The sequence below is a fragment of the Anas acuta genome, chromosome 4 (assembly GCF_963932015.1).
Source record: "Anas acuta chromosome 4, bAnaAcu1.1, whole genome shotgun sequence".
Lineage (NCBI taxonomy): Eukaryota > Metazoa > Chordata > Aves > Anseriformes > Anatidae > Anas > Anas acuta.
In genome coordinates, this window is record NC_088982.1 from 32,172,351 (window position 1) to 32,196,491 (window position 24,141).

The window sequence follows — 24,141 nt, forward strand, 5'->3', positions numbered from 1 at the left end:
GCATCTTTCACCTAAGTTTTCACCTCTTGATTCTGTTGTTTTCAGAGAAAGGAGAAAAACAACAAGAAAACGCCAGAATTTGACTGAAAGCAATCAAAAGAGGTTTTCTGATGATGAGGACATTCACAAGACATTTAATCTCTTTCCTGCAGTGATTTTTCCCGCAAGATACTTCTAAGAAGCTTTCAGAAACCAAAAAAATCTGATGAATGCTACACTACTAAACCAGATGACTGTATTTTACATGAAGTTTCCAAATACAGAGCACTTTCCACCAAGGGATCTCAAAAGTTACTGACGTACACTCTGCAGCCTTGATTGCCAACTTTCACTTTTGTAAGATTCCTCACTTTTGATTGCATGTTGAATTTAACAAAACTAGAATACCACTAACTTTCTTTAAACCCAAGTTAGAAGTGTTTCCAGAAATGATGAGGATCTGAGCATGTACTTAGTGCTTTTGTGAAGCCCCAATTAGGGCATCCCCAGAGAACTAGAGATGCATTACCTAAACCAGTATTTCATATGCTAAGCATTCCTTTGAAATAGCTTTGCCAGCCACCTGTATTTCACATTCCTTGCGTTGCAGCATGAGGTGATCTTTTGGGTATGCAGGCTGGATCAAGAATTGCAATCCAGTAGCACGCATGAAGACATCATCTAAATCAGACACACCTACAAGACCACGAAATAGACAAATTCACGCTGCACTGACACATGTCAGTAGAGAAAAGCTATGCCCATCACAAATGTATAAATATTTTAAATATATGAAAAGTCAGAGATTTGCACTTCAAGACAGCTGCAGCAGCCAACACCTGTGACACTGACAGCATCCATTGGATACGACTTCCCCCACAGCTTCCTCGCACACAGCCACACAAAGCCTTGCCACATCCAACTTCCCACAGGCAGTGTGAACACGCAGAGGTTGTGCTGGACAGAGACAGGAACTCCAAACCACACAGAGGGAGGGCAACACAAGCTTATACAACACAGTTCCAGATTTCACTTAACACCAAGCATATTTAATCCCATCTCAGATACATACATAGAGAAACACGCAACGAAACTGGTTTGGAGACAACATCTAAGGTACCAATACCACAGATCCCTTATGATTTCAGTGATTAGGTTCTGATGAGACATACAGATTCATTCTGGAAACGGCACGAGAAAGATCAGAGGATCAACTAAGCCGAGGGCTTCCCCGGGGTTTGTTTACCACAATGCCATTACACAAAAGGACAAAACAAGGTTTTGTCTCCCCCTCTTAATGCCAGGTGAGCCTACGCCCCGTGGCCCGAAGACCAGCAGCGACACAAACACCTCAGCCCCCCCCCCCCCCGCTCTTTATTCCTACCGCACACACCTGGGGGCAGCTCGGAAGGCGCAGCCTCAACTTCCCCGAGCCCCAATCGGGACCCACCCGGCACCTGCGAGCCGCCGCTGCCCCCCCTGCGCGGCCGTTAGGACCGTTAGGACCGTTACCTGACCGTTACCTGGCCGTTACCCCCGGCCGCGCGCGCCACCGCTCAGCAGAGTGCCACGTCCGAACCCGCGCGCGCGCCGCCGGGGGCACACCGCCGGGAGCGCGCCCGGCCCCGCCGGCTGCGCATGCGCAGTGCGCGCCGCGGAGCCCGGCCCGCAGCGGGGGGGGGGGGGGGGAGGGGGGGAGCTGTGAGGGGGCTGCAGCGGGGCCGGGGCTCTGGTTCGGCTTTGTCCCGCTGTGCGGGGACACGGTTCCTCTCCAAACGCAGACAAGCACTAAAAATGCAGGCACTTTTCCTCACGTGTGCGTTTAAAGCGCCTGCCTGCGGCAATACGTATGCACGTGTTTATAGACGCAGAACTATGCCCCCTGAATATCCAGAGTGAAACACTGCCCGGGTGCTTCACCTGTCCGCCTGCTCTGCCTTGGGTCACTGTCCCAGCACGGTCACAAACACCGCCTGGGTTACAGCACAGAACCAATGGTTCCCTAATTAACAAAGTAGAAACACGGGAGCAACACGAGGAAGATGTACTGGTCAAGTTTGTGTGTCAAAAAATGAGCAATCTTCATGGTGCTGAGGTTAAAAAAAAAAAAAAAAAAAAAAAAGAGGCAGACAAATAGCAAAAGAAAAGCAACAAGTCATTCAATTAAAGACAGCTTCAGAATTCAGGTGTATGTGGAGTTCAGGCTTCACAGGCCTCATCCTTTGAGCGTCTGTTCTACAACCGCATTAAGGCTTTTGCAAGTAGGTTTTGGGGCTGAATGGAGCTAAACATGGAGCTAAATCTCAGTAGTGGATATATCAGACAAGATTATCAAAAACATTCATTCCTATACAAAATAATTCTGTAAAACTAACAATGCCTTTGAAATAGATGTCAGAAATAGGCGTCAGTATGGCATATATGGGGCATCCTTTACATGACAGACATGGAAGAAGCCTCTGAAGGCAACACAAAGACGCAAGAACGAGTCCCAGTGAGGCTTTGTACCTGCTCTCCAGGGCTGCACTCACCACTGAACGGCATAAGCAAACTTTCTGGATGTTATTGGAAATAATGCTGTTGGATATTCTGCTCAAACTTTTCCAACTTCTTACTCTTGTCTAACCAGAATGGAAAATTCGGTCGAGAAGGTGACAAGCATCAGTACAACTGCATCAACTGCATGTGGTTTTGGCTGCGGAGTATCAGTGACTGTTTCATAAGCAAGATGCAAAACGATGCCTGTCATCATCGCCGTGCTGCCATTTCACGCGTTGTCCCTCACTCTTTTGCTGGTTATATGGATGCATACAGTTACCTTCAGTTACACAGAATTGTTTTGAAATACCATGCCACTGAGAGGAAAATAACGATGCTAAGTTTGGACATCCCCTATTTTGCTGTGGAGCCTAGCAAGTCGCTTGTCCCGCCAGCCCTGTTGTGTCTAGCTTGCAGCTATTAACAGTAAGCAGCTGTGGATAATTCAGCACAGAAGAGCCTTGCGCTTACTTGGCCACTGAATACTGACTATCAGATTTCTCCTCCCTGAAATCAGCTCTAATGAAGCTGAAAGAGGAGATCAGCAAGAGATCACATAGAGAAGCTATGCCATTGCCAGTTCTTCCCCCATTTCAGGCCAGTTCTGGAAATGGATCAAAACACCTCTTTTTTGGAGGCCACAGCTTGGCTTCCATCTGCCATTAGTGTGGAATGCTGAGACAAAATGTACCCAGCATGTCATGGTCGTGATGTTTTGAAGCTACAAGTAATATTTATCTGCAGTTTCCACCTATAAACATTAAAAGTAATTTAAGGTATTCAATTTTAGAAATGTGGAAACATCATTAAAGATTTAAGTGCATTACTGATCTGGAAAGTAATTTCATAAAAATGGCATTGCAGTATCACTGAACTGTTGTCCCTTCATTTTAGTTAAATTGTTTAAATTAAACTTTACCATGAAATCTATGAGTCAGACTGATTTCTTCTCTATCATCACCAGTAATGAAGATCTTGTAGGTTAAAAAGTCAGTTCATCCTGAAATTGTACCTATACAACACTACTGAGAACCAACGTGATTTACTTAAGACCTAATTTGAAGTTAGTATTGGTGAAGTCAGTAGAGGAATTTGTCTAAATATAGATGCTTTTCTTCATCCCAATTAAAAAAATAGCAAATCCTCTGCCACCAAAATCTCTAATTTAAAGTTGTCAGAATTTTTTTATTAGTTCTGAAACAAAGAAAACAAATAGTCTTCCATCATCTTGGGAGATACTGGTTACAGAACCCAAACAAACTAACTCAGAACCCAAAGAAGAGTAACTCAAATCTTTCTGATTTTTTTTATTTATTTTTTTTTTATTTTATTTTATTTTTTTTTTTTTTTGTGGGGTGGGGAGGGGGAAGTGGATTAATGACTTTAATTCATAGAACCATAGAACAGCTCAGGTTGGAAGGGACCTCAGAGACCATCTAGTTCCAATCCCCCTGCCAAAGGCAGGGATACCACCCAGTTGATCAGGTTGCCCAAGGCCTCGTTCAGCCTGGCCTTGAACACCTCTAAGGATGGGGCATCCACAGCTTCTCTGGGAAACTTGTGCCAGTGCCTCACCACCCTGTAAGTGAAGAATTTCCTCCTAACATCTAATCTAAATCTCCTCTCTTTTAGTTTAAAACTATTCCCCCTTGTCCTGTCATTATCTGGCTAAGCAGAAAGTTGTTCTCCATCTTTTTTATAAACCCCTTTAAGTACTGAAAAGCTGCCATAAGGTCACACTGGAGCCTTCTCTTCTTTAGGCTGAACAGCCCCGGCTCTCTCAGCCTTTCTTCATAGGAGAATTATTTGGGATTAATAATTATTTGGGATTGATCTGTTCCCTGAAATAACTACTAGTGGCCTACACAGCCACTCACAGCCAAACTGTGCAGAACTCCATATCTCTATGTCATAGGACACTGCATTAAGATAATGCATGTTTCAGGGAAAGCTAAATCCTTACCTAACCTTTTCATTTAGAGAACATCTTTAAAATATAGCCTTAGCACAAGCTGCCAGGAAGAATGAGAACACCACTGTGATGCATGAGATATGAACATGTTATCTCTCCTGGATAGCTATACTACAACTTTTGCAACAGTTAACATTGATTGTGTTAACATATAGTTGTGACAAGACAAGTGTCTGCAGTTCAGTGCTCTATGAAATATTATCTATCAAATATATTCTAAACTATTCTGTAAGGGAAAATGTAGACAATATTGGGTATGTTATTTAAATAAAAGACTATTTCATCACAAGGAATAGTTCATAAAACTCCAAAGGTTCTACATACTAGAAGACTTTTTGTTGGTTTTGATACTGTATTTTTTTTTCTCCTCTTAATTTCATTTGTATGTCCAGTAGACATAACAACAGGTTTGGTTGTGATAACATCAGAAGGGTCTTAAAGCTATTTACATATAAAGTTGCCTTTCTTTTTCCTGTGTTGCTTACATATACCCACAAAAATCTTCTCTAATGTTTTGTCTTCTGTATAGTTAAGATCTATGGAGAACAATTTATGGTTTGCTGTAAAGCACTTCGCAAGCAAAATGAAAATGCATATTTACAAAGGTTGCATTTTTGTTTAAAACAAAAGAAAACTTTAAAAAAGCAATCAAATATGGAAGGGACTTTTTTTCTTTTTTCTTTTTCTTTTCTTTTTTTTTTTTTCAGGAAAGAAAAAAAGTGTGATGATGAGGTCAGCCTAAAAAAATGTGAGAAAAAGGAAAGATGTAATATTTCAGGAAACAGCACCCTACTGAAAGAAGAAACGGATCAGTGTTGTGACTCAGTTGCATTTCTAATATAAAAAGCTAAGCACACTAAAAACATATATAGGGTTACAACAGAAGTGAATACTGATCTCTTTGTTAAATAATCTCAGTGGCAGTCAGAAAATATTATTGGAGTACACCCTTTAAACACTGCCCTATATAAAATAAAAACACAGACAGCAAAGGGTTTTTAGAATATTACACTGATCTAGCTGCTGTTATATAGGGAAAATAATTCAGTAATGTTAAAATGCTGGGCATATATTTGTTGCTACATAATTTTCTCCTAAATAACTGGTGTTAGTTAGGTACTTCCTACAGTGACTATCCACTGTCCACTAGTCCTATTTCATGGGGCCACATTAAAGGAAGAATTAATTCCTTACCCCTTGTTTTGCAATATCAAAACCAAAGAAGCAGCTGGTCAGAGTACCCAAAACCAAAATCAGGTCTGGCCAGAGGGGCCACTGAGACACAGTTAAGAATTGCTGAGCACATGAATCGTGCAAGCAATTCTCCCTTTTCCTTCTTGCTAAGTATGGACCTACTGCTCCATGGTGGTCAAGGCTGTTCTACCTCAGGTTGCTTTCAGAATAAGAGGTCCTGACCCTCATTATAGTTTCCCAAATATTTTAGATGAATAAAAGTGTAAATCCCAGCACCCTGCTGAAATTCCAAGTGATAAAATTATAGTCTATTTGAATTCTTCTGCAAATTCATTTAAACTGAATATTACTCTCTGTTCCCTATTGTAAACTGTGCAGTTTTGTTGCTCTTGTACAATTGCTGGTTGCCTTTGTGCAGTTGCATTGTTCCACCCTAGAAATGGTTGCATTTTGTTATACTCTGCATTGGCAGAGGAAAGGAAGGACTGGGAGTGTGTCATTCCCTCCCAGTCCCAACCCTCTTTAAATGTCACTGGCAACTGGTCAACCCCCAGTGACAGACCCTTTTGTCTTCATGGTCCCTGGCTCCCCCCAACAGACGACAAAAACCAACCATTATGGAAAACAATCCAATTCTTGCCTACCTCAAAAAGTGTTGATTAAGTTTACTGGCATATATGTAAAACATAAAATTATGCTTACAGGCAAAACACGATATGCAAGTATTTAATGCTATTATTTACCTAGGTGATTCTCTCTGGGTCTTGTGAATAGGGCACTAGCCTTAAAGCCAAGCTTGTGATTTTTTGTCAGCTTGGTCTCCAAGGACCTAAAACCACTTTTTTTCTGTGAAAATCAGTAAGACAGAAATGATTATAAAATGCTCTAAGGTCCACCAGTTCTGTTCAAGTCAAACGTTACAAAAGTGTATGTGCTTTAGAAAACTCACTGTGTCTGCTTCTTTAAGAAGAATTTTCTGGCTAGTTCAGGACTCTTGATTTTTCAGTATCTGAAACCTGCAAGGCTCCTCTCCTTCCTTTCCCTGGCTGTTGCTATTTTGGTTTTCTAATGAAATCAGCATTCTTGCAACTCGATCTGGAACATTTACAGGAGATAGATTCAGTGTTCTGAGAAAACTGCTGTGATGTTTCAGTTGGGGAATTTCAATTATAATTTTTAATTAATTTAGTGCTGTCTAAGATGCATGAAAGTGGAAGATCGCAGTACTAGATCTTAAAGAAAAGAACTCAAAACTTGACTACCCTGCTATAATTGCTACATAACAAACTAACATAAAAACAGAGAACTTCTCATTAAAATCCGATGAATAATGTATGATATATAAAGCACTGTGAATAAACATTAAGCCATCAGTGACAGCCTGAGAAAGGACAGCAGAAAGTTATGTGATCCTCTCCCTGTTTGCCTGATGAATGTATGGAATTTCTCAAACTTAGATACATTTCACTTTTACATTCAAAAGCATCTGAATTAGCTTTACTTTCGTTGGCTTTCATTTTGTTTCCTGCCCATGTATAAAATTTCTGATGTGTTTGTGGAGTCTTGCTAGAAAGAATACTCTAATAAGTGTAGTGTCATAAAAAGAAAACTGAGTATATTTCTACTGTTATTAGCAAGTCATATTTGTTACATATAATCGATTGCCTACAGAAACTTAGGTAATTCCCTTTCCCTGCTCAGTTGGTATCACCAACAATGTTAAGTTCATTTCTGTTTGTTAGTACTGACACCTTCATAACTGCTGAATGAATATACTGTATAAGTAAGACAGTTTTTGAAAATCACTAGGAAAGCACCTAAGATGCCAATGCTTTTGTGTTTATTCACACTCACATTCACCATCTTTCTGCTTTACACCACTATTAATATGGGAGCAAAAAATCATCTACCTGAGCATTGAAAAAAGTATAGGTACTAGACAGCAGTAAAGGAAAATGATCTGTCATTTGTAATAAATATTGGTATTTCTTACAAGAGTATGTATTTTTCAAAATACTATTTGGGGGACATTTAGATACCTCCCATATCAACTGTTTGATTCTTTTCCCATCACCAAAAATAAACCAACAAACCCACTTCAGAATTAAATAAAAGAAAATCAGAATTAAATAAACAAATCTGTCACATTATCCGTGTACAACAGATCCAACAAAGGGATAGGAGATGCAGCTGGCATAAAATAAGAAAGGACAGGACCAACATTCTACATTACACTTGGTCTCAAAGCATGCATACCAGATTTGCTCTGTGGGTACACAAAAAACAGTTGTCCAGGACTTGCAGATGTTGGCAGTTGTCTGGAAAGCCAGCAAATCCATGCCAATACCAGTTAAGCAGTAGATTAGCACCAAAAGCAGAAGCCTTTGTAAAGACAGACAGAGCTGAGAAGTCTGGAAACTGGTTTCTGGCAAGAAGACGCAGCACAACAGGAAAGGATCAGCAGGAGTTAAACATCAAGGTGTTTTTGGAGGACATTTTTTTTTCTAATGTGCTCCATTTGGCAAGGAGTTAGTTATCAAAGCAGAGAGCTGGAATTCTTGTTCCTATAGCCAGGAATGAAGGATTGCTTTTTATCTATTGCAGTTATTTGCATGGGGGTAAGATTTCATGCATGAGGGTCCTTGTTGTATCCTCTTTGTTGTTATTGTTTCTCTGGTAAAAAATCTTACCAGAACCATCCAGAGACAGAGAAAGAAATGCTGGTAGCCTTACGCAGATGGAACTTGATGCCGTGACAACTCTTTATGAACTGTCCTCTTGCTAGAGGCTGTAGTTTGAACCACAAACATCAGACTCTCTGGGGCAGACACCAAACAAAATACTTCAAGGTATTTGTAAAGTCCTGTTAGAAACTGCCTTACAAGGCTTACAGCCTAGTTTGTGCAGAGGAAGGAAGGAAGAATGTGGTACTACAGAAGGAGACAAGTTATCGAATCACCCACTGAGATGTTCAGAAGTTCAAACAGATTACTCAAGTTTATACTGTGGATTAGGTATTTTCCCCATTTTAAAGGTCCAGACCAACACTTAAATGTAAATTTACAAGTGTAAAAATGGAACCCATATTTCCTGAGACCCATACTGTGTTATAACACAATCATTCCTCTGCTTCTCCTATTCTTATTTTTAGTACTGATTAATTCATTCTGGTGAGCCTTTCAAGTGGAAAACAATGCCTGCTTTACACTGCGATGCAAGAATTGTTGGTTTTTATGCTAGACTTGAGCAATACATGTAATCATTCACTGTGCTTTTTAGAAGCAACTAATCAAAGGGAATTAATCACTTTTATGCAGGCTAACATGAAACAAATTTCAAAAGAAAATGAAATTTAATGCAGGTGAGTATTCATCAGATGGATGTTAAATCTTCAAGATCTTTTCAATCTTCAGTGCCATGTTAAACTATCATTTCAAATACACCACTAGGACTGAATTCAGATGGCAGAAATTTTGTGCATGTTCATAAGTCTTGCAGTGAATGTGTTTTACTTTTTCCTCACAATGAAATCTTGAGGGGCCTTTGTAGCTATTTTGCTTGATGATTTTTTCTGTATATTCAAAAATCCTTGTCTTACTATATATTTCTAAACAGCTCCTTTCCCAAGGCCTTTTGGGTGCCTCAAGACCACCTGTACTTCCAAATTACCTGGGCAACACAAGTGAGTGGGAGAAAGTAGGGAAGGAAATCTGGCTCCTATTTTAGCGTGCTGCTGGGACATGGTGAGGCCCTGTGCACACACCTGGAGGCCCCAAAGTCTTCTAAAATGACTTTACTAGGCCAGAAAAAATAAAAACAAGAAATGTCTGCTTCTCTTCCACCAGCAGTTCAGGAATATACTTTCTGCATATCTGGAAGTGGCTTGGGGTAGGAACAGGTAGGACAAAGACCGAAGAAACATCAGAGATATGTTCTCCAAACTCAAGCTATCAATACATTTTTATTCACTGTGTTTAATGGTGACCAGTCTTAGGCTGTAGAGAGTCTGTGACATATTGCCACTTACACATAAACTTAGAAAGCAGATCTTCACTGATCTGCATCCTGGTATGGTGAAATGCAGAGTTATAAGGGAGCTCTCTATGAATTTCTATTCACTGTTATCAATCAGTAACACTCAAGGATATTATCTTAGTTTCTAGTTTGGAGGACCAAGCTGCTTTTATTTATTTGTTTATTTATTCTTATTTATATTTTTTACAATTGCTCCTAAAACCATAATGATAATACTATTGCAAACAAGAGTGACTACCACTAACACAATTGCTTAGAGAAAATCGTTCTAGTAGTTGCACAGACTTTCTATCTGTAGCTAAACTCAGTTGACTTACATTGTCTTTTAGCAAACCATATATAAATGCTCCGAGTGTGATCTAACATACCTCTCAACAATGTCTGGCATTAACTGCATATACAATCAGTTCACAGAGTTTTATATTAACTTAATAACAAAAGGCATGATTGTGACTATGGTGAAGTCTACCACCAATAGGAACAGAGTTCTTACTCTTCTGCATGTGCTACCTGCATTAATAAACTTTTGCTTGTGGCTAGAGTTATTATTAGTCATTCCACTAAGAACAAGACAGGGAACAAAGAGGTATTGGAAAGATAAACAGGCAAAGGTTTGACCCTTCCTCAGTATCTAAAACTTTGTTAACCTTAGCTGAGCTGGTGTGGAGTTGATGTAATTTGTTTCCAGCACAGAGCAATAACAAATTACTTCTCTGCCTTTGAGGAAAGTGTGACTAAGAACTTTTCAGCATTGCCCCTTACACTTGGCAGTTTGCAGACTTACAGCTTTTCAGAAAGTGACAGTGCAACCCTGTGCACTTCAGTTTAGAAGAATTATCTCAGGTTTTAAATCATCGTCACATTTATTTTATGTTTCTGAGAAAGCGTTTTTTCACACGAGAGTCACATTCAGGACATTTCTCTGCTTCTTCCACTGTAGTTCATTTGCCACTCTTGAAGTTGCGGAAACAAAAAAAAAAAAAAAAAAGGAGTAGTTGTGAAATTCCAACCCTACACAATATCTAGCCTAATAATCCACATTAGGGATTAAAATTTGAAGCCTTTACCTTTACCAATGAGAAAATGTTCAGGCCTCTTATGAGCATGGGCATGGCTTTCCAGTCTGGCCTTAAAAGTATCCAATAAGTGTGTCATTGTTTTAGTTTTTATTTCTTTTCTCCTCACTAAGAGAACTTGGTATTGCTGTTTTACTGTACCTTTACACATCTGTACTTTCAGTCAGCAAAGCCTGTTTAGCTTGCAGTGCACAGCTAAGTTCCTCATGCCATCAAACATCTGGATTCTATTATATTTTCTTGTAGGACAAGAGAAACTTGATGGGGGGAAAATGAGGAGCAATCAGCTTTAATGAAAGTTTGCTGGCACTGTGCAGCTTAAACCTTCCGTCAACATATTTCATTCACTTTGTCCATCATTTAAATCTTTTCCTAAAAATTAAATCCTTTCCATGTGGCTCTGTTTCTTGTTGCTTCTGAAGTCAGGAGAATACAAATTAAGCCCAGGAATTAAGAAGAATATTTTTTCTACTTCTACAAGGTTTGGGGAAAATGGAATTTATCTTTGCATTCAAAATTTGCTTTTATTTTACACAACTACTTAATTGTATTACTACTAAACAAGAAATGTTATTAGGCAGTGATTCAGGATAATAACGTAGACTTCATTGCCTTACACTACGCTTAGTTTGCAGAAACCACTTTATTTAAAAATCTCATTTGAAGGGATCTGTTAGCTGAGGCCATTTTCAATTAATTTTGGAAGAGACTGTTTTCTCAAGTGGTATGACTGTGATTTTATCTTTTTTGTTCCATTAAATTAACTATGTATTTACAAGTGTATTTTTTTTCCCTGTGTAATTAAGACACAAGCAAAACAAAAAGCACTGACAATGTTCTCCTCTCCTCTCCTCTCCTCTCCTCTCCTCTCCTCTCCTCTCCTCTCCTCTCCTCTCCTCTCCTCTCCTCTCCTCTCCTCTCCTCTCCTCTCCTCTCCTCTCCTCTCCTCTCCTCTCCTCTCCTCTCCTCTCCTCTCCTCTCCTCTCCTCTCCTCTCCTCTCCTCTCCTCTCCTCTCCTCTCCTCTCCTCTCCTCTCCTCTCCTCTCCTCTCCTCTCCTCTCCTCTCCTCTCCTCTCCTCTCCTCTCCTCTCCTCTCCTCTCCTCTCCTCTCCTCTCCTCTCCTCTCCTCTCCTCTCCTCTCCTCTCCTCTCCTCTCCTCTCCTTTCCCCTGCTGTTTCTCTCTTTTGGCTAAAATCACATACTACAATAAATTGTGTAGTTTATTAAATTGTTTACAGATGATACAGTTAGAATCTACTCGTAAGTTGTTAAAATGGACATTTTTAGGGAACTAGCCTGTATTGATTTTATGTGGAAAAAAAATCAGATAAGAAAAGAATGAAATGTTAAAAAGGAGAAAACCTTACCATTCAGGTATTTACAGCACTAAAATGCTGCCTATAAATTAGAGATCATGATATCCTCTTTCCCTCTCTCTATTTCTCATTACTAAGGAATGGGTGGAAAGGTTTGCATTTTTAAAGAATCCACAGACCTAGGGTACTTTTGTAGGAAACTGTAGCTGAAATGACGGCTTTTCTTTTATTGTGGAAGGAAACGTAGCATACGTCTTATTTCTTTTCATGTTGCTGGAATGTCTTCTGAATCCAGAAGACAGAACTGGTTGATATACATTAGATTTTAGGTAAATCCACTGATAGTAAAACTGTTCAGAATCATACATGATTATTATCATGAGAATCTACATGGACCAGTGTCTGCAGGTGATTGTAAGCAAAAAAAAATGAAATAGTCACTGAGATCACACAGAGTTTTAAAGGAATTTGAAGCTGCAACAGATGACTCTTACTTAAAAGTGCCTTGTTACCTGAGACTACAGAGCATCATTTTTTAACAAAAATGTTACAAGAGACGTTCAGAAAACAAGCCTGTCAGTCCAATATCTACACAAAACAAATAGGTGGAAAGTATAATAAAGAACAGTGGACATCTGGATAAATATGACTTGTCTGGGAAGAGTTAAAACAGTTTTCATAAAAGGAAGTCCTGCCTCGCAAACATAAGGCTATCCTTTGAGGGGATCAAAAAACATGTGGATAAGGGTGATCTGATTGATCTTGGATTTACAAAAGGCTTTCAACAAATTCCTTCACCAAAGGCTTGTAAGAAAACTAAGCAGCCATACTGTAACATGGCTTATAAGTATAAGGTGATGCATGTTGGGGAACAAAAAATTAATTCGCGTATAAAACAATGAGCTTTGAACTGATTAGTATCAGACAAGATTTTAAGATTTTAAAAGATAGTTCCATGAAAGCATCAACTCATTGGCAGCTGAAAAAGCAGATCAGGTGTTAGCAATGCCAGGGTTAGAAATAAGAAAACAAAACAGATAATGTCATCATGTTACTGTATAAATCCCAACTTTTTCTGCAGTCAGATGACTGTTTGGTGTTCCAGACCCTGCCTCAAGAAGGGTATAGAGAAAGACAGCAAGGATAATGAAAGGTATGAGATAGCTTCTGTATAAAGAATGACTAATTTTCCCATTTGTCTTCCCTTGAAAGTAGATGACTGAGGTGGATATGACAGATATCTGTAAAGTAAGTGGAAAACATTACAAATACACTTGGTAAGTATAGCTGCGGATTGCTTGTTCAGTCTCTGACACAAGAAGCAGGGGATGTCAGACAAATCTGTAGGATCCACATTCAAACAAGAAGAGGTGATTTTTTTCAACGACACAATATAGTTAGGGATGACTTCCTACAATCAGCTATAAGTACTAAAAGTTATGTGGGCTCAAGAGGAGACTGGAAAAGTTCATAGAAAAGAAATTTATAACTGTTGCTAAATACAAAGGAACTGCATCTGGCTGAGGAATTTCTTGAGTGGTAGGCACTGCAGGCCGCCTGAGGAAACTAGTGTACATTTTCCATGTTCTCGTTCTTTTTCCTAAGCAATCATTTTTCACCCCCCTATCAGAGACAACATTTCAGGATATATGGCCTGACTGAAGTCTAAGTACTGTTACTTAGCTACTTTAAGTTTACCAGAGCTCATCAGTGCTAACATGCTAGAATTTTGTACTGGCAGTTCTTGAAAGCAGATGGGCAGCTGGGGGGTTGACCTAGATTTTTTTTCATAAAGATCTTATCATAGATGATCAGATTCAAGCCAGAGCGTTGCCTGTATTTTGGCACAGATGAATGTTGGCATTTGTAATTTGCTGAGTTGGTAAAGTTGAGTTTTGTCACACAGAATTTTTATCAGTTGTTGCCTACACTCAGATCTTTTGATTTTCGAGAAAACGATGGAGATGAGGGCAACAGTTAAGTGGCTGTCTTTGCTGTTAACTTTAAATTTTTCAGTGGTCCTCAAAATTATCTCTGAATTGATGCTATTTATTTGTACTATAGAGACCAAATAGAAACCAAAATGTCATCAACTCCATGAATGACTCCAATTTTAATGATGATGTGTCCAATTTCTGACCAGCATATAGAAATCCCAAAGGATGCAGAGAATGTACTAGAAGATAAGACTACTATTAAAAAGCAAGATATGCTGAGGCATAAGCATTTAAGGAAGGCATATATGGCAAATGGGAGTTGTTAATGCCTATGGAGCATTATTTGTTAGAGATTAGGACATAGGAAGCTTTGGGTAGCTTTTTCTTTAGCTTTTTCTACAAGTATTCAGAGGTGTTTGTAAACAGGGATCAGATTTGATTATCCTTTTTTTACCAAAATGATAAAAAAGAGCCTAATACAAACTAAATACCAAAGCACCCTAGTAGTAATTAAAAACATAAATTTGCCCATAAATTTATAACATTTGAAAGGTTGATGCATCATAAGGTTCATTTTCTGTAAAGAGCAAAACAAAATAAAGCAAGACTATTTTTGTATTTACCAGAGTGCTATAGAGCATTTTTTTTGCAGCTACATGCTTAAGAATTTTACTGTCACAAAATAATCTTAAGAATTTTCATTAGTAAGCAAAAGGAGACAATTCTGTCTATAGCAAGATTTTGCTTAGGGAAAAACTAAAAAGTGTCTGCTAAAGCAACAGATCAACATTGCACGAGATAGTAAGGAGCAGCTAGCCCTCTTGAACTGAGTTATTCTAAGTCAGGTTTTTTCACTCAGATGTTGTCTAGCAAAGCTCCTTCAAAGACCATTCCCTTTCTGAGTATGGTTTCCCTGATGATTCCTGGCGAAGTGTACAGGCTTAGGTTTAAACCCTCAACAGTCACCAGCTACTTAGAAGCAAAGTCATGTAACTTAAATGTCAAGTGTTTCCCATTGCCCTGACTTCTCTGAAGACCTAGATCTGCAGGAGCTCAGCTGTCTACAGTTAGACTACCTTAAGTCAGGAACCGGGAACAGAATTGCACCCAGATCTTGTAATGCAGTGGCTAATGAATTTCTCACTGAATCATTTTTATTCATGCTTATGATAAGGCTACCTTAAAATGCAAATAATCTTGTGATAGCATCATTAGAGTGAATTGATACCTCATTTCACTAATCCCCTTCCCTTCCATGGTGGGAAAAGCATAAGAACAGGCATTATTACGGTCCAATAATGCTTCAGGTCATTGCTAAATAGCAGTGCATGCTTAAATATGCTGGGGCTAGAGAGTAAAGAAGCAATTCCAGGACTGGGACATTAAAAAGTTTTTTTTTTTTTTTTTTTTTTTTTTTTTTTTTTGGCATACCTACAGTGCTGCAGAAAGTGCGTGCAGGGTAAAGATAAAAACCCTAAAAAGAGCTTTCAATCTAAGTGTATCATTAATTCAGAGGATGTACATGATGTTTCACTTTAGATTCTGCTTTCTTCTTTGTTTGGAGTATGAATGCAAGAAGTGGGTAAATTAGAGTTTAAAATGTCTGGCACCATTTATTAAAGTAAACTTATGTGCTAAATCATCACTGGGAAATGTACACTTCTTTCTGCTGTTGTTTTGATTTAGCTGTCACGAGAGACTCAAGTTTAAATACAGCCTTTTCTGCTTCATGGCCGAGCCTCTTTGTGTGCGTTTCCTCAGTGTTACTTACTTTACTTTGAAGGTGGGCTGAGCGTAGGAATCTGACGAAAGAGTGGGCTGTGCCCTTGGTCTGAGAGAGCTCTTACATTCTTCTGAATGACTACATTTGCTAGTGCAGTACGCAGCAGCAGCAACAGTGTGGTGCTCTGGGTCTCCAGCTCTGCCTGGCAGACAAACCTCAGGCTCGCTGAACATCTGCAAGACAAATTTTTCATGTTCTTTTGTAAATGAATGCTGCCTAACTGCACCAGGAAAATGGGCACAGGGGATTACATCTGCATTGCTATGACTGGAGGGGCGCCTTGGGGCTTTAGATTGCAAGGTGGCAAGGAGCAAAAGCAGCCTTTGCAAATCGCCAAGGTAGGATCATGAGAGAAAGATGTCAGTGTTTTGTGAACATGAGTGAAGAAAACAGTTTGTTAAATATATACTGCCTTGGTGTGGGTTGTATTGTGATGCTTGCTTGAATGCGATAACACATTTTGCAGAGATTCTACAGGTGCTGATTGTGTTTGTTTCAATATAAGGGATGATTACGTTTAGATAGTTAACAAGCATTGCAAACATTCTCTTGAATGTAAAAGTTTTGGAACTGTGAGGTGATGTATGTCTTTCAGCTCCTATTCAACTCACTATATGCTTTTGAATGTTCTCAGCATATCGCAACACTGAATCTCATATTAGGAAATGCTGTTTCAGTCATCTATTTACGATACTTCTCTTCTCAAGCATAAAATAAATACAGCTTTATCATGAGAAAATGTTCTTACTATTTTGGGAATCCCGGAAAGCATTACACTGAGTTATCTCTGTTTTTGGAAAGTTAGCCAGCTTTAACAGAAGCCAAACATTTCCTTTTATATTTCATGAACAACACTGAAAATTACTGAATGCTTCATAAATTATCTTCATGGATAAAAAGAAAGCAAAAGAGATAGCAGAAGCTTAGAATAAACTGAAGTAAGTCCCTGGAGAATTGGTAACCCCAAGTTAAAAAATAATACTTTAAAAAGTAGCGCTGTTAAAAATAATTGCTCATGCCACTGCAACAATGAAGATTTGTCATGGTTATTGAGGCTTATGTAACTGTATGGAGCTGTGTTCTGTTTTCCTATACAAGGGGGACAAATTTTGTCCAGAGCTCTGGGATCAGCAAAATGCCATTGGCTGAAACAGTGCTGGGACTGCTCACCATACAATTCTCCCTTTTTAAACTGAGAGAGATTAAAATATACCTTAGGCCAGAAAAGTAGGCAGAGAGACAAGATGTCTAGGGATTTGCAGATCACCTTTTAGTATCTTGGTAGTTTCAGCACACTGAGTGTTAATTTTTTTGGATTTTAATATATAATTTTAGATCAGAAGTTCAGCTGTTTAAGCTCTAACTTTTTAAGCTGTCAATGTACTTATTAACTAGTTACATCTAATTTACTGGATCAGTTAAATTTTTTCCACACATATCAGAACAGTGTGTGTAAATCTACCTCATCTTATAAAAGAAGGTCCTTGTAGTTCCTCTGTCAAGAAAAGAACATCTTTCACTATTATTTTCAGTTAAGTCCATAGTATTAATCATATTCAGTAAGCGAATTATTTTTATTGAGTTTATGTATCATTTTTCTATTATTAAGGTTTTAGTCTTGTTTCAATGTTTTGCAAAACTTGAACATGTTTAAATTTTTTTTCCTACTGATAGGCAACTGTTGCTTCACAAGTAAAGCCACTGATAATAGATAACAGTGGAGTCCTGCCATCTAGTGAAAATTTATAGCTAGAACTTCAAAAATTGTAAGAAATAGTGAAAGGCAACTGCCCTTGATTATGTAAAACTAAAATAAAAAAAATCACAGTAATTTGAACACAAGATTATGAATAAACTTTAGTTTTTTTGACAACTACAGTCCACACCAGATACTTTTTTTTTTTCATATTCACATCCTAGACAGCAGCACTTAAGTTACATTTCCCTTTTACCACCAAAATTTGGAGCTTGAGAACTAGAGACATGGTAACAGTTATGACTTTTCCCTTTTTCTAATGGCAACATCAAAATTTAGGAAACAAGTATATCTATTTTTAGAAAAAGAACAAAGCATGAGTTTGTTTTCTTGAAAATGAAACTAATCAACAGGTTGATACAATACTTTGTAAGAATACATGTCTATCAGCATGTATGTGTTATAAGCATGGTGGATTGGTTGCAGCTAGGCACTGTGTGGCCCGTTTTGGGGAGAGGCAATGTTTGCAGCTTTTCTTCCATTATCCATGAAAACTGAAACTAATAACACATGAAAGATTAAACAATTACACAGCTATTGCATAGTGATTTTCCTGCTGGCTCCAAGATCTAAAGGTATTGTTTTCCAAACACATTTTTTTAAAAGTGTAAGGTTCGACTTCTGCACTAGTTCATATTAATGTAGCTCCATGGAACTGGTGGGTCATTGCCAATTTACACCAACGCAGATTTTGTCAGAAGCGTGTATTTCTCTTTTGGTATCTCAGCTTGGCAGGAAAGCTGTGAGGGGTTGCTGTCGTTGTTGCTGAACACAACCTGAGTGCAATATACCCCTGCACAGCTGCTGAACTGCACTCAGGCCCCAGTCATAAGCAGAGCAGGGGCTGTGATACGGATCTAAAGGGGAGAGGGAAGTAACACGGAGAGAAGTGAGATAATCCATGAAATTTTAGCAGGATACAAAAATCCCAAATTCACACTTATCTACACTTGGTAAAGGAAATACACTGTTTTTAAAGCTAATGAAATAAGTCATTGTAGTTCACTACCAGAAGCAACTTTTACCAGTTTGACTTATGACTGCTTTTTGAAAATATTGTTTTGTCACTTTTAACAAGAAAAGTGTAGAAAAATTGTGTTTCTTACCCAGCTCTTACACTGTATAGGCAAGTAGCATTCCCACTAAAATCAATGAGAGTGTAGTATGAAGTATCATCTACCATTATCATGCTAAGTGTTAACAGAGAGACAGAAGCCTTTTGCCTTCCCAATAAATATCTTGTGGTGTATTTCCTCACCAGCACATAAAATAGGAAATTTTCATCTGCAAAGAATTTTCAAACCATTAAATTAGATTCAAGACATCTCAATAATTTGTTAATTGTGAGATTGCAACAAATGGAGATTTTTTTGAACTATCATGAAGTATCACATTGCTTTGTTCATTTATAACACTTATTCAAAACATGCAGTTTTTAAAAACATTTGACTCTTTTTCCATAGAAGCATACAAAATATTTAGCCACCCCCAGCTCAAACCCTGGATCCTTAGATCAACTCATTTTGTTAAGTCTGCTATTGTAAACACTTCACAAAAAATATTGTCCATTAAAAATAGTTTGCATAATCTTTGTATGTCCAAATACATCAAAATGAACTAAAAAATATCTGTTTTAAATGCACTGTCAAAGACAAAACTGTGCTAAAGAAAGCTATCTAATAAATGTTCTAGAAATAAAAAAGATAATCGGTAGTACTAAACAAAGGAAAAGAGTGGTTGTATCAGTTGTGCTGTGCATGTACAACAACAATAAAACATGTCAGTATAGCACTATAGAGTACCTTTTCCAAAGCATGAGACGGTTTGGAAATCAAAATATAACAGTGACCCTAGATGGTTAAGAATTCCAGATATATAAGAGCAAAGTGGCACGTGATGTCCCTTCTGTTTCCACTATAACATACATGAAAGAATGCTTATTTTTCTCAATGTCATGGACTTCTTCCATGTAAATATCTCTGCAGTTTTTAATTTATAAAATATATAAAAACTGTATTTACAAAATGATGGATGATTTTCTGGACTAGCATTTGAAACAAAGTCCTGTTAATGTTCCTACTAACACTTAACAATGCCAGCTGTTACATATAGCGTAGCTATAGCCTTTAAGAAGCACCTCTCTGGCAACAAGTAATTTAATGTAGTTGTCTATGGATGACTGATTTATAGTTCAACCATAGTGTAACTGCATTAAATTACCTGGTTGCAACAGAGGTACGCTATGTTCAGCATATTCATTACCTACACCAAGCAGCAATTTGATGAACTCATTGTTTATATCTGTCAAAGTCTTGCTAACTTACTTTTGGGAAATTAACTGAATATTTCTAATATTCAAGGGTGATAAGTTCCGTCACTTAGACCTCTAACTACTTCAAAGGAAATTCAGTCCTCATTCTCATATTGGTATCCTAGAAGTAAAAATGAGCAGATGCTTACAAATCCTTATGATCAGTTATGCTTAAGACACTGAAGAAACTGATGTTACTCAGAGTGGTGCCTCACTTGTTAGTGATTTCAAATCACATCAGGTCTAGAAGTACTCTGGTAAATATGGCTATATTCTGATCAATACAGATATATTTCTACATACATCAGCAAAAACCACATCTTCAAAGGGAATCATGTTGTCCTACTTTATAGCTTTGAGAGCATCCGCATCTCTCCCTGATTCATCAATGGCAGAATATTGTCTAATTGTATATGGAGAAACACATAACGTTTTCTTTTTTTTTCTTTTTCTTTTTTTTTTTTTTTTTTTAAAGTGCTGATAAACTTCATGTAATTTTTCAGCAACTTTTTCAACTAAATTTTTAGAAAAACAAAATCATAACATTTCCCCTCCTTTAATTTCTACCATACCAATTTGCCAGTGCATAATTGCAATTATAATGCTTATCCTCTACAATTTCAAGTTATTTCAAAGAACTTAATGGACACTTTGAAACTAACTTGTTTTTGTTTTTTGAAACTATTTTGAAACTCAGTGTGGTTTTGCACCCTGAAAACCTTTGCTCTACTTTGATGGATGTTCTTTTATGTCGGAACATGTAAAATATCACACAATTTCCACTGTCCTGTAAATGTTAACTATAGTCCTAATTAATTCTGTGAAATACTTTGATAATTCATGGTTCAAATCCAATGGCTTCAACTAGGCTTCATGCAAAACATTTACAGTTTGTGGCTATTTTGCCAATTTCTTAAATGGACTGCTACTGCTACACAAATAGTAGCTTTACCTTTGCCTTAGTAATGACATGTGACAACTGGCTGCCTTGTCATTTTGGACTTGTCACTTGTCCATGAGAACTCTCTGATTTCAATTCAAGTCTCAGTTTCATCATTTTGGATTCAATGGAACCTGAAACTGAAAGAGAAACTCAAAGACTTGGCAACAATCTGAACCATCAGTGTGAAATGTTGATGTCTGAATTTGATCAGTTAATGTTGGATGTATACAGAGGTGGGCTTTAGTGTGGTTGTTTGGCTTTCTTCCTGTGTTTATCTGAAAAACTTGACACATGCAGAACAAGCCCTAGAGACTTTCATCAAGTTGACCTTTACATTTAATTCTAGTAGAGAAAAAATACAGTATAGGATATGTTAGCACAGTTATGCTTTTGATCCTGAGGTAAGTCAAAGCATGCCACTGGCACTCGTATGAGAGGTATGTCAGTGCGCAGTTGGCCCACCCACAAAGTACATCAGCGCTAATAGATTTAAGGAAACACTTTTAAGTCACTGTCATTCTCCTACATTTTCATCACTGACGTGTGCCCCAAATGCCAAGTAAAAACATGGGGTTAGCAGAAGCTGAGGTTCTGCTTGCTACATCCTAGCTGAGACACAGCAAATACACTTGGTGTTATACCTGTGTTTTCAGCTCATTTAAATACCAAGTCACATAGATGAGTACAAACCATCAGTTGCTGAAGCAGTTTTTTTGTTTGCCTGCTTGCCTCTGCACTGATGACCTAGGAGCACCATCCTCCTCCCAAGATGCAGGAGATGCAGGAAATAACCACTTTGTTTTGGGCCATCAGATGACATTAGAAATCATCTGTGAGTTGGCGTTGGTACTTTGGTGCCATTTGATTCTGAAAATATACTAGTTAATGCATAGTCAAGTAAGATCTTACTGTATGTTAGTGTGTTAGAAAAGAAGATGCATAAATGCAGTGTAAAGGCTCAGTAGTGTACTAACATGACCCTGCTGATGCTTTTGTATCATTTGTATCAATGGACATTTTAAATAGAATTTGAATACAACTTTATGCTAACGCAGACAGAGCAAGCCATGTTTAAAACATGCTAGCTGAAGTTTGGCAGCAAAGGAGGGGAGTTTAGAGTTAACCTACAAGATTTTAAACACAACTTGCCTTACTTGGACTGCATTTAAAACTGTTTGTTTAAATTTGCTAGCTAATACATTTCCAAACATAGTTTGTTTTCGCAGCCTGGACAAGCTCTTATTCTCAAATTCACTCTTCAGACCATCTGACACAGCCTGTATTTGCTGATATTCAGGAAACCCTGTAAGGCATATTTACATATTCTTTCACATGAAGAGTTATGTGGAAAGCTGTGGTGGTGTTTTTTTTTTTTTTTCTTTTCTTCTCTATCTTTTCCTGAGAGGATTTTGAATCCTTTATGGGCCCTGACCCAGTTTAACAACCGATAACATTTTTTGCATGTGTTCAGATGACACAGTTCAGCTTCTATCTAAGTAAATGACAAAACTTCCATTGAAAGGTAGGGAAAATGTTGGACTTTACAGAGGTTAGGTGAATTTATTTTGCAAAACGAAGGCACAAATTAAGTTTCACAAAATCTAACTAAAATACACCACTGCTGAGTAACTGTTCCTGAAAAGCTCTCATTGCTAGTTAGAAACAGAAAAATAATTATGAAAGAAAACTTCATACAACTTTACCAGCAAAGGCTTATATTCACTTCCCAAGGTTAGGGCTCTGCATTTTCTAGCTCCAAACTTTTGCGTTCCAGCTATTGTGCCAGTGGAAATGTTTAGTACTGAAGTCCCATCTAGTTGTTTAAAAGCTGCAGGCTGAACCAGCACATGATTGTACACCCTGTTTTAGATATACAGAACTACATACCAAGCTGGTTTTGGCATGCTTTCCACAGTATTTAGACAAATACAAGCATGCTTTGGATACATGGAAGTATTCTGTGTTTGTTTCTAACAGATACGTTCCCAACTCTCATGCTAGGAGAGTTTTCAATGGAATAGAATGAACGACACAGTTCTCACTGATTTAAACTGAACAAGTTAAAAAAAACAAACAGTGTATTCCTACTAAATCAGATTAGTTGCTTTGTACAGAGCTTTGCCCCATTGTTTAGGTTCTTTGCTGGAAACATTTAAAGTACACTGCATGACATTATTATATTTCATTGTTCTGTATTTTCTGCCATTGCATTCTTATTGCGAATGTGAATGTAATAGTAAGACTTTTGGCCAAGTTCACATTAAAATATCACAACAGGAAATGCTGTTTACAAAACCCTTTAGGATTGTGTCAGATTGATGGAGAGGATACTGCAAGCAATTTATGCAAATCATGGAAGGGCTTTCTTCCAAGCTCAGCATGATTCAGATTTACTTTCTAGAGCAGAAATCTGTGTTAGGGACCATATTTCATGGGTTAAATGCTTAGCACTCTATAAAGTGAGACTGATTCACAGAGATAGCTTCTACTTTAAAAGGAACAATTCTGTGCAGGGAATTAACTGTGGACAAAAATGATAACATTTAGATTGCAACCAGTACTGTTTGTTAGCTGGAACAGAACAGGCATTAAAGAAAAGCCCTGGATATCAGCTTGAAGGTTTTAAATTTCAGACCTAATGTACACAAGTTACACAGTGGATTTCTTTTTCCTTTTCTGTAATTTTTCCCATCTGTCCCATTTCATTAGAATCTGCAGTCCATAAGCAGTGTGGATGTTAGGAAGAGGCTAATGCACGTTTAAACTGAAACACTTCAGCATGCACCAAAAAAAAAAAAAAAAAAAATGTGTTATCCTTTGGTTACCTGCCAATATAACATGGTGTTGAGCATGAAAGCCAAAAATCTTCAGAACACCTCAGCACCTTACTCCCAGTGGGGTGCTAAGAAGAGTGAAGTGGCTGCTTTATTTGTTGCTTATGTGGAAGGAAAATTGCAATGAAAAACTGGTTTTAAGCTCTCCAGAATTGATAGACTCATACCCTGAGCTCTCCATGTGCTGCAGTTCTGGGCACAGCACAGGATCTTCTTCTCTTGTTTAGCAGGGAAACACTGCCTACAAATCTTCCTACTTCCACAGAAACATATTTTGAATCCTTTAAATTTCCTTCTTTGTTTGGCATCTCCTTGCTACATCTGGGTTGGGGCAACTGAAGCATGGGTAACCTTTTCCTTCAAGAGAGTTATGTCAGCCTGGACAGTGCAGTTGTAGAATTGTTATTTTATAAACTTGACTTTTTGTAAGTAAATTTCAGAAATATGGTACCATTTAGGAAGCTGGA

General features: G+C 38.0%; 2 protein-coding genes across 3 annotated transcripts in view; one reads left to right on the top strand and one right to left on the bottom strand.

Annotated features, from left to right (window-relative positions):
- The window catches only part of SEC24D (SEC24 homolog D, COPII coat complex component), a 117,928-nt gene that overhangs the window by 44,530 nt on the left and 49,257 nt on the right, over positions 1-24,141 (bottom strand).
- Positions 15,905-24,141, top strand: part of SYNPO2 (synaptopodin 2) — a 92,188-nt gene continuing 83,951 nt past the window's right edge. For both annotated transcript variants that reach the window (XM_068680584.1, XM_068680585.1), the window contains exon 1: positions 15,905-16,168. In XM_068680584.1, the coding sequence (XP_068536685.1) occupies positions 16,040-16,168 (129 nt within the window). In that variant the 5' untranslated portion in view covers positions 15,905-16,039. The remainder of the gene's footprint in view (positions 16,169-24,141) is intronic.